Source organism: Aythya ferina (genome assembly GCF_964211825.1).
Source record: "Aythya ferina genome assembly, chromosome: 19".
Classification (NCBI taxonomy): domain Eukaryota; kingdom Metazoa; phylum Chordata; class Aves; order Anseriformes; family Anatidae; genus Aythya; species Aythya ferina.
This window is the reverse complement of record NC_140309.1, coordinates 7,545,372-7,559,682: the sequence shown is the minus strand read 5'-3', so window position 1 is coordinate 7,559,682 and position 14,311 is coordinate 7,545,372. Positions and strand designations below refer to the sequence as shown.

Below are 14,311 nucleotides of genomic sequence, written 5' to 3'. Positions count from 1 at the left end.
GTTTTCCTTATTTTCCTCTTTCCTTTCCTGTGAAACATTGGGATGCTTCTTATGAAAGAGATTGTCTAGCATAAAGTAGTTTGAGTGATTCCTGAGAATTAATACTGCCAAGAGAGTATCTTTAAGAGACTTAAAAATGATCTTAAAGGTAAGAATTTGACTGTATGTTGAAACCCTGTGCTCTCCCTGTTAGTGGTGGCTCATGGCTAACAGGAAGTATGACAAAAACAACCAACCAACCAAACAAACAAAACTTAAAGATAGTAGGAAAAATGATAGGGGGTGCAGTGGCAGCAAGGACCAGGTGGTCATCTATGACACTAGTTGATTCAGTTACTTCATTAGATAACCAAACCCGTTGTGAGAACTTTATGTGAAGTAAAACATCCTTTTGGGTTGGAATAAAGACTGTTGAGAAGGGAGATAAGGCGTGATTGTGGACACCCTCACAGAACAGATTTTGAACTAGATTCAGAAGGGAAATGGATGCTCAGTGAAGAGAAATGACTTGATGTGATTATAATATCAATTTTGGCAAGAGAGGTTTAAGGGTGATAGTATAGGTCATAAAGGCCAAGAAAAGTAATTTCTCTATATTCAGCTTTAGAGTCAGCAGCATTTCATTGGAAAGCTTGCTGGTGCAAATAACCCCTTAACTTCAAGCTTCCTAACTTAGTTATTTTGAATTGCACTTGGGAGATCCTCAACTCTGCTGGGCTTCTAAGCTGGGAACATCTCAGAGATTATGTTTTAGAGCAGTTAAATTAGGTGGTACAAGTGCCCATTATCTTCGGTCTCTCTTCTTCATTTCTCTACCTTCCCTTGTACTCTGCATTTTGTCAAAACACTTGGAAAAAAGAAGTGGAATTCTTTGGGATTCTTCTGGATAAATTAACGTGTTTACTAATTTAGGCCTGGCAGTGTGTTACCCTCCATTTGACGTGAACAATCGGTACACCTGTGTGCCAAGAGTGGAAACAAAGCATGGATTTTACTACTGTATGCCTTGAGGGCTACTGGATTTTCTTTAAATGTTTTCCTTCCTTGCGCTCTTTTCATCCATTTTAATTTTTCTTGAATTTGTGGTGGTTTTGAGCTTGAGATTTAAGGGGTAAAGGTAACTGTTATTGGCAGCACTTTTCTCCTAACTACCACTCTAGCTTTTTATACCAAAATGAAATTAAATGAGCTACTTATCTGCACACACAAGTGGATGTCCTTTTGCCTGTTGGCTTCTTCTGATTATTATAAATTGTGCTAAATTATAGCTATCACAATAATGTGTCTTTAACTTCTTTAGTATCAAGTGGGACAGCTGTACTCTGTGGCAGAAGCCAGTAAAAATGAAACTGGTGGAGGTGAAGGAGTGGAAGTCCTGGTGAACGAACCCTACGAAAGAGATGGAGAGCGTGGGCAGTACACACACAAGATCTACCACTTACAGAGGTATGTGAGACATCTTATTCTCAGAAGCAGGCAGGGTTAAAAGGTGAGGGGAACTGGAGGAAGACAGAATGGGATTGCAGCTACTCTGTAAACCACAAGTTATGTAAGGGCTGAAGGAGATGGAGGTAAGATGGAGCATAAGAGCAGCAGGCACGTGATACAGCTGGAAGGGAGCATCACTGAACACCCACCTGCTCCTGTAGGTGTGGCTCTTGTCCCAAGAAAGTCTGGCTCTGTGTTTTTCAAAGCAAATATAATTCCGTTACCTGGTATTTGACTGAAGATCAAAAGGCTTCCTACACTTCAACCTGTGTTCAGCCTCTGTATTTTTTTCTGTTTTTTCACTCTCTTTTGTTATGTAAAGAAGGTTGATTAGACTGTCCAATTCATCAGTCTCTGGAAGTCCATAGTACTGTGGTGAGGAGAACCCCACCAGTTCCACCACTGTGCAGGTTTCTAGGGTCTTTATTTCAGGTGATGTTCTGCCTGTCTTGGCGTCTATGCCAGAACTCTTCTTACACGTAATTCTCATCAATACTTTTCTTCCTATTTCCAAATTCTGCAGCAAAGTGCCAACGTTTGTGAGGATGCTGGCACCTGAAGGAGCTCTGAATATACATGAGAAAGCATGGAATGCTTATCCCTACTGCAGAACTGGTGAGCGTGTGGGTAAAGGGCTGTGGACTGCTGGCTTTTTGGTCTCTCTTTGTGGTTTGGTGGGTTGGATGGGAGAAGGAAAGAGGAAAGCAGTAGAGGAATTGTTTCAGCTTTTAGTTTTCTATTCTCTAAGCTCTTCCTGTGGTCAGGAAAAGCAAAATATAGGGCTGCCAAGTTGAAAGAAATATCCTTTCCTGATGTGCTGCTAATGAATGGCAGTGTGTATCCTGTCAGTTCAGTATTGGAAAAGAACAGACCAAGAAAGAGATGTCAGTTCTCCTGAAGGAACAACTGTGCAACACTAGTGAAATGGATGGATGAGGAATGCCTTTTTATGTACTCCAGCGCAGCATAGGCTGGTGGAAAAACAAATGGAAGGTGCAAAGGGGGAAGAGGGGAGACCTTGGTTGTCTTTTTTTAGTGCAGTTGGATGTGAGCAAGTGTTATGTGGTTCATACTTGCTCAGTTGTGGGATCTAAGTTTAGTGAAGGTTGAATTGCCAATGCTACAGTTGCTTTTGGGATGGAGGCTTGACACAGACACCCAAATATCATACAAGTGTGAAGTGAATCCGTTTGTAAACTGGGGAGGCCCTGGTAGCTGTGCAAAGTGGTGAAATAGTGTCAAACCCATTTGGAGTGTTTAATGTCTTATTTACTCACTGAAGCTATCAGCCACAATCTTTCACAACTACTGTTTTTCGGGTCTGTGTTGCTGTACGTAGGCCCTGCAACTTTGATTTTGCCTCCACACTTGTGTCATATTTTTATCTGTCTTTTTTTTGTATCTTTGAAGGACACATTTTCTGCTATTTGGCAGAGGTACAATTGCTATGGGAACTGTAAACTTAAAAATTCCAACTGTTCTTGAAACTCAGTATAGAAAGATGTATTTTTCAGCCACATAAGAGAATTTTAAATGAAGTGTTTTAAAAGAAAGAAAAAGCTTTGCAGTGGGGGAGGATAACATTACTTCAGTATGTGAAATTACCTACAGCAATGTAGTGGAATGGATGTTGCAAATACAAAGTTCAGTTACTGCCATCAACTGCAGAGTAAGTTTTTAATGTCACATAATTCCATATGTTGAAGCAAAGTTATTTACAAGCCAGCTGTCTCACTTTTATGCAGTTTTCTTACTGCATATTACTGAACTTAACTAGTAAGTGTCTAATTTATTTCCATACTAAGTACACTGAACTGGTTTAAACTCAAACAGGTCTTTTATTAATTCTTTAAATTGCGGAAACAGATCTAATTTGGCTTCAGTAGTTTTTGTTAGACATAACTTCTGGCTATATCCTCTTCCTCTTCATCTCCACCAATTTCTGAAATAAAGGTATGGAGTTAGTGTGTTTTCTCACTCCTAGCTGCTTATTCTTCAATTATATGCTGCTAAAATCATTCTTACGTGGAAAAAATGTCATACCAAAATGAAATACACGACTTCCCAGCCCAGTGGACAAAAACTTCAGGTTTTGGTATGCCAGAAATGATGGCATAACAAATGAATAAATAAATTAAAAAACACTTAACTATAATAAACACCCATGTAATACGAGAGAGAGAGTGCATTGTTGTGGGGGTTGGAGCAGAAGGCAGTTTTTATGCGGAGGCTGAAAAATCTGTTTAGAGAATCTGCCAGCTTGACATGAATCAAGAAGAGCTCAGAAATGTTGCCGAAACCTTCACTTGCTAGTACTGGGCAGGAGGGAAGAACCCGTGTGTGTGCTGTAGGCTGCCTTTGGCATTATCATTTTACTTTGAGATGTGTTCAGGTGTTTAGGTCGTAGACTTGGATGGCCTTGTGTGAATCTTTGCGCAACACAAAATGCCACGCTGGCTCACAGCAGTTGGCATGGCTTTCAGTCTGCTCACTAGACTTTGAAACTTAAGAGACGGGGATGCATTAAGAGCTAAACCTGGTTTGGCTGTGTAGGAATTAGTGGTCCTTCTGCCTGTACCCTCCTGTACTGAGGTAGTATTAGTGTGCTGCTCTCTGGAGCACTGCTTACTTGCATGTTTGCCATTACGTAGAGCCTTTAGAGTTTTAATAAAACCATAGTTTCCATTAATTGTGCATTCTAGTATTTATTTTTATGTTTATTTTCTAATATACAAGATGGTCATCCTTACATTTTGCTATACAGGCTCTGAAAAGCTCAATTATTACTTTACTATGCATATTATATAACATTACTAAACCAGTGCTGTAGATTGAGGAAGCTTCGATGTCTGTCTTATAAATCCCTGCAGTTCTGCACACTGTTTGTGCTGTAGTGAGTAGTTTTCATGTACTTTATATGGAAGCCTTGCTTTGCTCCTTTGTGAGAGTGAACTGTAAAATGAGATTGTTGTTGTAGACATTTATAACTTCTACAGTAAAAATGAAGTGAGGACTGCCTGATAGTTATAACCGTGGGATGGTGCCAAGGAGAACAGTCTTCATGGTTCTTTCCTGCAGTCCGACTTAGATATTAATGTCACTTAAATGCTTTTCAGAAAAGCAATTTGGTATGTGTTCCACTCTTCTGGGTGTCAGCATGAGGTGCCTGTGGCCAAATGTCAAGAAATTGAAAAGTTATTACTGCAGCTGAAATGTGTAGGAGTTGCTGTTATGGCACCTCAAGTTCAGGCCCTAATTTGTAGCAAGCTGAGGATCTAAGTTTTAATGGATACCTCTAAAGAGATTAGTTTGTTTGCTCTACAAATGAGAAATCTTCCCTATAGATGAGAAACTAGGAAGGTGAATGAACCTGTTCTAAAGCAGCTGCTAATTATGGTGCATAGTCATGGAAAAGCAGCTTGTCACGGGAAGGTGGGAAGGCTCTGGCTTATAATTACTGCTGCTTAATTCAGTATTTCATGTGGACTAGCAGGAACTAAACTCTTTCTTGCAGAAAGGAATGAAGTGTTCTTTGAGATGAAATTCAGCCTTTTTAAAAATCAGCCTCAGCTCTGCTTGCTTATTCTCTCCCCCTGCCCCAATACGTCAATCTAAATAATTAGCCCTCTGTAAAATGCAGTTTTCAAAGTGCTGGGTTTTTAGAGCAGCCCAAGGCCCAGCCATAGGCAATTAAGAGAGTTAGATGTGTATGATAAGTGATAATGGATGGTACTGTCTGCAGGATGTTGGGTTGGAAAATCACAAGTTGTAATGGTATCTTTAGAAACAAAATTACTTTTTAGTAAAGCCCTCATGTTAGACTTCAGAACACACCAGAAAAGTTCAACTCTAGCTTCCAGACATCATTATTTGTAGAGTAGCATTGCTAATGTACTCGGATGGCTTGGGTAGAACAGATGCTGACTGTTAAAGGATCTTCAATTTCTTTTCTGTGTTGAATAATTGAGCCTTACTATCCAGGGAGTTTAGTTACCATGAGCAGTAGAGATGCGGAGGGTCTGGTTACTGCATGCAGGAGTGATGAGGTCTGCACTGGCCTGAAATCCAGCATGCGTTCGCCTCAGAACTGTGGAGACGTTTCTTATCTGCAAGCTGAGAAAGGATTGGTAAAATGCTGTCGGCTGAATAAACTTATTCCATCTTCTCATCCAGCTGGCTGGAGTCCAGAGAGCAGAAGTGGCAGTACATAATTAATTGCTGCTCCTCTGGGTTTCTTCAAGTCTGAGAATTTCCAGAGGAGAAGGGGGCGAAGTTAGCTAATTTTTATGGGCTTCTGGTTTTGTTTTTTTCTTCAGTAGTATCAGCAGCTCCCTGGGAAGCTGAAGCTGTCCCTGTTTCACTGATAGTGGGAGGGGGGTGATGGATGCTGTACGTTTTTTTTCACTAAAGTATTGTATCTCTTCCTTTTCATGTATTGATTTCTTGGACCAGTTATTACAGTAAGTATTATTTTTTCCTGATGATCCATAGAAGCATGTATAATGTCTGAAATGAAGCATTCTGGGTTTAAGAAGCTCTTTAGCTTGTGCTAAGGGCACTTTAGCTTTTGTTGTGGTAAGATCATGTAGATAAAACCCCCTTAACATCTGTGGCATATCCACAAACACTTTATTTATAACCATGGACAGGGATCTTTCTTTACTGCAGTAATGCTCAGCTTTACACATGGGAATGTCCCATTGCCCAAATAAACTGTTTGAAAGAAAGCTAGCTCGTAACATTACGTCCCTCTGAGTAATGTGTCTTCTGAATTTGATATTTCCTTTTTTACATGCTGAGTGTTTCACTGGCCTGTATTTTTGTTTCTGCTCCCTTGAGGGAGGATAGGGTTACTTTTGGAAGTCGTTTTCTACTCGCAGTAATTATGAGAAATGGAAAGTTTTTTTGCTTGCTTGGCAGAACTGTGCTTCGTGTCCCTTCCCTTCCCAGTGTCAAAAAGCTCTCAACACATCAGTTTAATATTGTTGTTCGTTTGAAGAGCACTCAGTGCTAGAACAATATCCTCTTTGAAAAGGCAATTTCTGCCTAGTTAACATGTTACCCCTTCTAAACTATTTAGAGTGGCAGACGTTCTCCTTTAAAGAAAATGCTACAAATATATAGGGGGAAAACTCCAAACGTTTCACTAAAACAACGGAACTTACGTTTTTTTTCACTGAACAGCTTGTGATTTATTTGATCTTATGTATTTGTTGATCAAACAACTTTTCTAAAAACAAGATGTGTTTACAGCTAAATATGGCATTCCCGAAGTCAAACCCCAGTCAAGTTTTAACACTCTGAGTTGTCTTTCCCATGCTTATGTACCTAATAATCAGGCAAGTTAAATATCCGAAGAATAACAATAAGCTTTATTTTTATGACAGAATGAATATATGAAGGATGACTTCCTGATCAAAATCGAAACCTGGCATAAATCAGATCTTGGAACACAAGAAAATGTAAGTACTTGTGTCATGTATTTTATTCATCTCTTTAATGTCACAATGCTGCTTTCCTTGCTAGCTTAGAGAGTTGCTGTGCAGAACTGTCTGTTTGCAGTGTTCCTGGATTTGAAGTGCTTCTTGTATGAGTAAGGCAGGGACTCCCAGCCATTGGCTTCTCTTAAATGTTGAATAAAATTGTCCCCAACCACTTGTTCTGTGTGAACACCTTTGCTTCTTTAAAAGATCTTACATTGTGTCTACATCATGGTGTGTTCTCTGGGTGTGAGCAGTGGGTCTGTGTATCTCTGTCTGGTTTTTACTGTCTTAGAACGGGAGTGTTCTCTATTTGAATCAATTACATTGGGCTTGTACTTTCACTGCAGGTTCATAAACTGGAGCCAGATGTATGGAAGAACGTAGAAGCTATTTATATAGACATTGCTGACCGGACTCAAGTACTTCCCAAGGTAGGGTAGGTGGGTAAGAGCTCCCTAGTTTGGGAGGCCTTGTGCTAAGAGAGGGATGATGTACGAACTTTGTTTGCAGAGATGGTTGCAGGTAACAGGACAAGTAAGAGGAAGGAAGGAGGAGGAAAGGCATTCCTTAAAAGTGTTTAAGCAAGCTAGAGGAAGAGCACTTTTGAACTGCAAATACAAATTGCTCTGAATTAAGTGCTGTCAGAGAGCAAGCAGAATTCACCTGGAGCAGAAGTCTTCCAAAGAAGATTCTACTTGTTTATCACTTCTGGCATTGAACTGATGATGATCTGAGTTTGTTCCCATTTTCATTGAAATGGGGGTAGAGGTAGAGTACACCCCCTGGTCTTAATCCAGTGTAGATGAAGGGGATGCTGAAAATTGTTTGCTATGTGATAGGAGGCATAACTAATGCCTCCTTCTTTTTGGTGATAGTTTTGAGTTTGATTGTGCTTGTCATCTAGTGTGCTATATATGAGCATCATACTTATATGGTGCTGTGAAAAATACTAGATACCACAGCTCCAGAGAGCATGGCTATTTTCTGCAGCAGCTATCAAAGAACAAATGGTCACAGGAAACCTATAAGGAGAGTTTACCGATCTTCTGATAGTGTTACCCCAAAGGAGTCCTTACAAAGGTCATACTGGTTTGTTACAACTTCTTCACATATATCTAGGACACAGCAGAGGGGGGGGAGAAATGTTTCCTTGAAGAGTGCCTGACCTAATGTTGAAGTTTGAAAACAGTAGCTCTTGAGAAAGCAGTTAGAGGTTAGTCTTTGCCGACCAGAAAAATACATCTTGTGTGACAGTAAGCAGCTGCATAAGAGTAGGATAATATGTATTTAATCTTGTGTGCCTATCCAATAGGATTACAAGGCAGAAGAAGATCCAGCAAAATTTAAATCTGTCAAGACTGGACGTGGACCTCTGGGTCCCAACTGGAAGGTATGTTTTGACTTCAGGATCCATATCAGTTTGTGTGACTGAAGTACAGATACTGGGGCTTGGGGCCACAGATATGTTTGTAACACATCTAGATTGACTTGGATGCAGAAAAGCAGAACTCAGCTGATGATCTGTTCTCAAGTTAAAGGAAATGGAAGAGTGTGGTACGCAGAGATAGAATGAGTTCTAAGAAATTGCCAGAGCTGTCTGGTGTTCGGTCCAAGAGCTCACCCAAGAGAATTCAAGGATGAAAATGCTGAGTTATGAGCAGCAGTGTTTAACCTTTCACTTAAATCCTTGGAATCTGAAAACTCTAGATGGGAAAATATGATACCAGTCTTTAAGAGGGACTTTGGATTGGATCTGGGAAGCTGCAAGTGTGCAAGTCTCATCTCTAGTAGGCAAACATAGTAGTAGCTGTGGCAGATATGTTCTGCTTGGGAAGAGTGTATATGGCTTCTGTAACAAAAAGTCTGCTTTACCAACCTTAAGGAGTTTTTTAAAGGCTCAATGATTTTATGGATTACCCAGCTGATACAATCTGCGAGGATTTCCAAAAGGTTTTAGATAAGGACATTATCAAAAGACTTTTAAAGGAAACTAAGTAACTGCATCATAATGGTGAAGATCCTGAAAGACACGCATTTAATGGAGAAAAAATGGTGATCAGAGGAAGGATGTAGTGGTCCATTCTCAAAATGGAGGGAGGTCCACCTGTGGAGGTAACCAGGGTTTACTTTCATCATGCTCTTAGATACCCTGGAAAAGAGGTGAGCAAAGATGTGACAAAACTTATTAATAAAAGATAGTCAAGGTGTAATTATGCAAGACGATTGTGAGGAATTGTAGAAAGATGGTTATGACTGAAGGAGCTGCTTTCCTGGAAACATTTGACCCAAGTCCTGAGTGAGTATCTTTGTATCTTTGCAGAAGGAGCTGGGGAAACAGACAGAATGTCCATACATGTGTGCTTACAAACTGGTAACAGTCAAGTTCAAGTGGTGGGGTCTGCAAAATAAGGTTGAGAACTTTATACAGAAGGTAAGTGAGCTGTTTGTGGGAGGGAGATGTGGAAATGAGGTGTGTTTTTGCTTTTACACCTCAACTCATTCTTAGTGTATCCTGCATGGAGATTCTAATTTGAAACCCAGTCATGTTACCTCAGGTGATATTGCGAAGGGTTACGCCCGGTATACTGCATGCAGTCACTTAAAGCTGGATTCAATTTGCTGCTAATCCAAGAATAGGACTGGTTTGTGATTAGGTGAATTGGTTATTCAGCTGTTGCAGGTTTTTACTGTAATGTATGCAGGTAAAACTGTTCAGTTTTACTTTGGTTAATACGTCGGCTTGAGAATTGCAGTTGTTTGGTAGTTAATTTGTGAGTGATGAAATGTTGCATATATACTAGGAATATTGTGCTTAGTGGCAAGACAGATGTTTTTGTGGGGAGAGTTACAGCTTCAGTTATCTGATCTTAATCAGCTGAGGATCTTTCTGGCGAGTCCTAGAGCTCTAGACATCTTTTGCTTTTCTCAGTCTGCTGCTTGAAGAACCTGTGTTTTGCTTTTTTTTTTTTTTTTTTTTAAAAAAAAAAAAGGCAGATGGCTGGAAAATTAAAATATGAATAATTGGTATCCTGAAAAGAGCTTTTTCTGTGGCAGAGTTTGTAACCCATAAACTGCAGCAGAATGCTAGACATGGGTGTTAGAATGTGCAGTTTTCTAAGCAGCGTCATGCTCAGAAAATGTCTGTGACTTCAGTTCATAGCGATTCCTCAGCAGTTAATATTGATAAATTATAGCACTGCTTCTGCAAAAGCCAGACTGCTGATATAATCTAAAGAGAACTCTAAGAGGGAATGACCATGCTGTTGCAAGATTTCTAATATCTGTAACAAAAGCCCTGAACAAAGCAGTGTCTTGAATCCCTTTCTCTCCACGAGTGTCTCTTCAGCTGCACATTGGCTTCAAAGTAGTTAAGCTGTCTTTGATGAGACCAAGTTATCAGATGTGAGACCATAATTGGTAAAACTGAAATGTCCTTCCCTAATGAGAACTTTCCAAGAGCCATTATATACTTGTGTCTAATAACGATCTTGTCTAGTTTATCTCCTGTAAAAGGGGAATAAATTGCTCCTAACTTGGAGGATTTTGTGCACGTTACTTACCTCTGCTGAAAGGTTTTCAGCTGTGGAAAACAAATTTTGGATTACTTTTCCATAGGTTGCTGTGAAGGGGAAAGGCAAAGTGGGTGCATGGCAACCCTAACCTCTTTTTTTTTTTTTTTTTTTTTTTTGCAAGTCAAGGATTACTTAAAAATATTTTATTCTGTTTCCTTTTTTTGTGCTCCTTTAGGCCAACTATCTTCTAAGTAAACCAAACCTAGAGTGCTTTATTCAATCAGAACAATACCCTCAAATCAAAGGAAATGACTAAAGCATTCACTAATTCTTTCAATGCACTGTTCCGTCTGCTGCCTAGGCTTGGAAAAATAGTGTTTCTCTCAGGATTCAAGGCTTTAGGTATTCTGTTAAAATAAAAAAAATAAAAAATATCTAGCTCCAGTCTTCAGTTATCGTGGCTATATAGCAAGGTAGGTTAGGGAGCTGGTTCTTCAGTGTACATATCTCTGGAAGTTGTTATGATTTGGTTAGATACTTACTAATTATGCTGTGAATAAACTTGCTTGTGTGTTTTATTCCTACTCCTTTTGCAGCAAGAAAAGCGTCTCTTTACGAACTTCCATCGGCAGCTCTTTTGCTGGCTTGATAAGTGGGTTGATCTGACTATGGAGGACATTCGTAGGATGGAGGAGGAGACGAAGAAACAGCTGGATGAGGTCAGTGGAAAAGCAGGGCAGGTGTGGGTTGTGTGAGAAACTGTTTCTATCCAGTACAGCAGAGAGGAAAAGACTGCTGCATTGTCATAGCATAGTGTGTATTGTCCTCCTGCTATTTAGGTCATGCTGCTTGGGCTTTGAATGATTGGCTATGACTCAATTGTGCTGGCATCTCCTTCTAATCATTATGGACTTTTTCTTGTATTCGTTATTGAGCCAATAAACATAGTGACCCACAGGTAATGAGGGTGTGAGTGTCAGTGATTCATTTATCACTTTAATACCTTCTTTTAGGTTTTACCTAAATCCAAATGGTGCAATCTTTAATGAGTACAATGTTCCATGATTTGTGTCCTGCACTGCCCCCTTCCCTTCTTTCAAGCCTCAAGGTATTTTGTTATAGTTTCATGTACATTCTGCCCTCTGGATAGCGATTCCAGATCCCTTGCAGATGTTCAGCTTAAGGGAAAATAGTGCCTAGGTGTGCATATTCACAAAAACTGTTTTGTGATGCTAAGATATAAACAGTCTTACATAAAGTAGGGTAGCTTAACATGTTCCACATCGGTAAATTTTGAGATGACATCATGTGAGAATGAATATTTGAATAGTGTTTCCTCTTTCAGATGAGAGAAAAGGATCCAGTGAAAGGAATGTCAGCTGCAGATGACTAACATGACTTCTTCCTTGTGCACTGTAGGTATCAAGAGTGTTTTACAAAACTCTATATTGCTCTATTTAGGGAAAAAAAATGCATAAGAAAGCTTATGGTGGTCAGATGTGTGGGACTGATTGTTTTGATAATAAACCTGTTTCCTTGACAGGTTGACAAGTGAATTTACTCTTTTTTTTTTTTTTTTCAGAATTATTCTAAATGAATGTTTGAGTGATGAACATATGAAATGTGTTACAACATTTTGTAGATTTACTGATGTTATTTTTACTGTAATGCATGTGTACTTTCCATGACCTGCAGAGAAACTTTTGTCAATCCAGGAAGAATAAGTTGGGCCTGCAAATACTTGGAATACATTCAGAAATTGCAAATACATTTGGAATGTATTTCTGGCATTGTTTGCTAATGGTATTTACTAATGGGCCAAGGCCTGGAGCAACACTTGCATGTTGCAAGGGAAGAAGAAGCAATGACCATTTTTAATTTTTTGACTTATTTTTCAAGTATTTCATTGCGGATGATAACACAGAAGCAGTGCTTAGAGTGTTGAATCTTAATCTGTTGAGGAACAGAAGTATTAGGGAGGAAAGGGAAGAAGACAGGATTTGCCCCTTTATGTAGAGAAGAGAAGCCCGAGTTACCGGCTGCATTTCTAGAACAGTAAAATGCCATCCTAGTTTTCCTTGGAAAGGACAGGGTGGGGAAGAACCACAGTCTTTACCAGAGTGGGACTGTTAGCCTCTGCTTGTGCTCTGTTACCTGCTGATTATTTGGTGGTAAGTGGGGAGCACAAGGAGATGTATGTATGCCATCCTTCTAAAATCCGCTAGGTATATTTTAATCTTTTAGTGCAACTTTAACCTTTTTTGTTTCTTCTTCTTTCCCGTTTATTCTAGTTCTTAGAGAAGGGATTTGGTGATCTACTCAACTGTACTTTAGCCTCTAGACTTGTTAGATTACTCAAGTTGAAATGTTTGCCAGCTTCAGGCTGTATTGGAAATTCTGCTTTGAATTGGTGCTGAAATATGGTGCAGTGGTTTATTGCCATTGTCTGAACCGGTGACAGTGTCTCACATTTGCTTTATGAAGGTTCAGTTTGACACTTCTTGTGGGACGCTTCACTTCCACAGTGGTTCTAAAATGTTTTCCTGTTGTCTCTTTACTTCAGTTTGCAAGACAGTCATCAGGAAGGCCTGGGGAATCCACACTCTTGACTGACGGACCATCTCTGGATCAAGCCTTTCTATATCCAATCGGCAGGCGATTTTAAATCTCCCATAGCTAATTCTAGATGCCCTTTAATATTGTGAGCAAATAGACCGTCTGGTACTAAGCACTCCAATGTTAGCACGTATATGAAGGAGGTAGCTCCTTGGAAACGTGTGACTTAGAGATCGCTGTATTTACGACTCCTCCCTCCTTTTTTTCATTGTGTTCAGACCAATTTCCATGTGGCCCTGTTTGATTTCCAAGTGACATTTTTAGCTAAAATAGTCTTGTGATGTGGTGACTTAGATTATTATTTTTTTTATTATTATTATTTTCCAACTGGGATAAACTGCCACCTTTGTTCCTGCTCAGCCCTTCACCATTCTTTGAATGTCTATTTGAAGAGGGAAACTGTCAGCATTTTAGAGTGCAAAATTGTTCCATAAAACTATACGCTCTGACCCTTGCTCCCAGGGTAACAAATTTAATGGCATGTAATCTGAATACATAATCAGGAGTAGCCAGATAGAGTTCTTGGTCTGCGATGAATATATCGTGATATGTGGCTTCTGCACGGCATTACTTTGTTCTGTCTTAGCACACAAGAATTAAAGACTGATCAGAAGCTGCACGCGGCATCCCCATGCTAGGGCCTTCAGCACGTAACTGTTGAATTTCAATTTAGTGGTACATGGTCTCTTTGGCCCATGTAGCTATGTCGTCCTTCAGCTGTGTGTGTCAGTCTTACAAAATCATTCTGAAAAGTTGCTTGACATATGTTGCAACTTCCTGGTTCTTTATTTACTAAGATTTCTCGTAACATACAAAACCGAAATTCTTTTGACTAATAATACTTGCCCTGGACAAATTGGAATAGCAAAAAGCTGGTGTACAAGTAAAGTCTTGGTATCTGATCACATTCAGGTGCCTGGGTCGGTGGTTCTGCTCAGCAATAATACTCTTCCCATTGCAAGACAGACTAAAATATCTCCCTTCATGCTGTAGAAAAGCAACTCATTAGAGACCTGTGTTTTTTCTGGGTTATCTGTTGGTTATTATAAATTGCAAAGGATACCGTTAAAAGTTATGAAGAGCTCTGAGTATTCAGTGAACTCAAGTACTTACTGTAACTATCCGTATGTTGATATCAGCTTTAGACAATCAAGTAACCAGAACAGAATCAAAGAAATGCTGCTTTATTAAATACATATGAGAAAACATGAA

The 14,311-nt window shown here is 39.6% G+C and overlaps 1 protein-coding gene across 1 annotated transcript in view; it reads left to right on the top strand.

Annotated features, from left to right (window-relative positions):
- The window catches only part of PITPNA (phosphatidylinositol transfer protein alpha), a 24,572-nt gene extending 10,261 nt beyond the window's left edge, over positions 1 to 14,311 (top strand). The window contains exons 3-11 of the mRNA XM_084493173.1: positions 1,301 to 1,446; positions 2,012 to 2,111; positions 6,876 to 6,950; positions 7,319 to 7,402; positions 8,284 to 8,361; positions 9,292 to 9,402; positions 11,080 to 11,202; positions 11,829 to 11,898; positions 13,047 to 14,311. Coding sequence (XP_084349299.1) covers positions 1,301 to 1,446; positions 2,012 to 2,111; positions 6,876 to 6,950; positions 7,319 to 7,402; positions 8,284 to 8,361; positions 9,292 to 9,402; positions 11,080 to 11,202; positions 11,829 to 11,876 — 765 coding nt within the window. The 3' untranslated portion in view covers positions 11,877 to 11,898; positions 13,047 to 14,311. The remainder of the gene's footprint in view (positions 1 to 1,300; positions 1,447 to 2,011; positions 2,112 to 6,875; positions 6,951 to 7,318; positions 7,403 to 8,283; positions 8,362 to 9,291; positions 9,403 to 11,079; positions 11,203 to 11,828; positions 11,899 to 13,046) is intronic.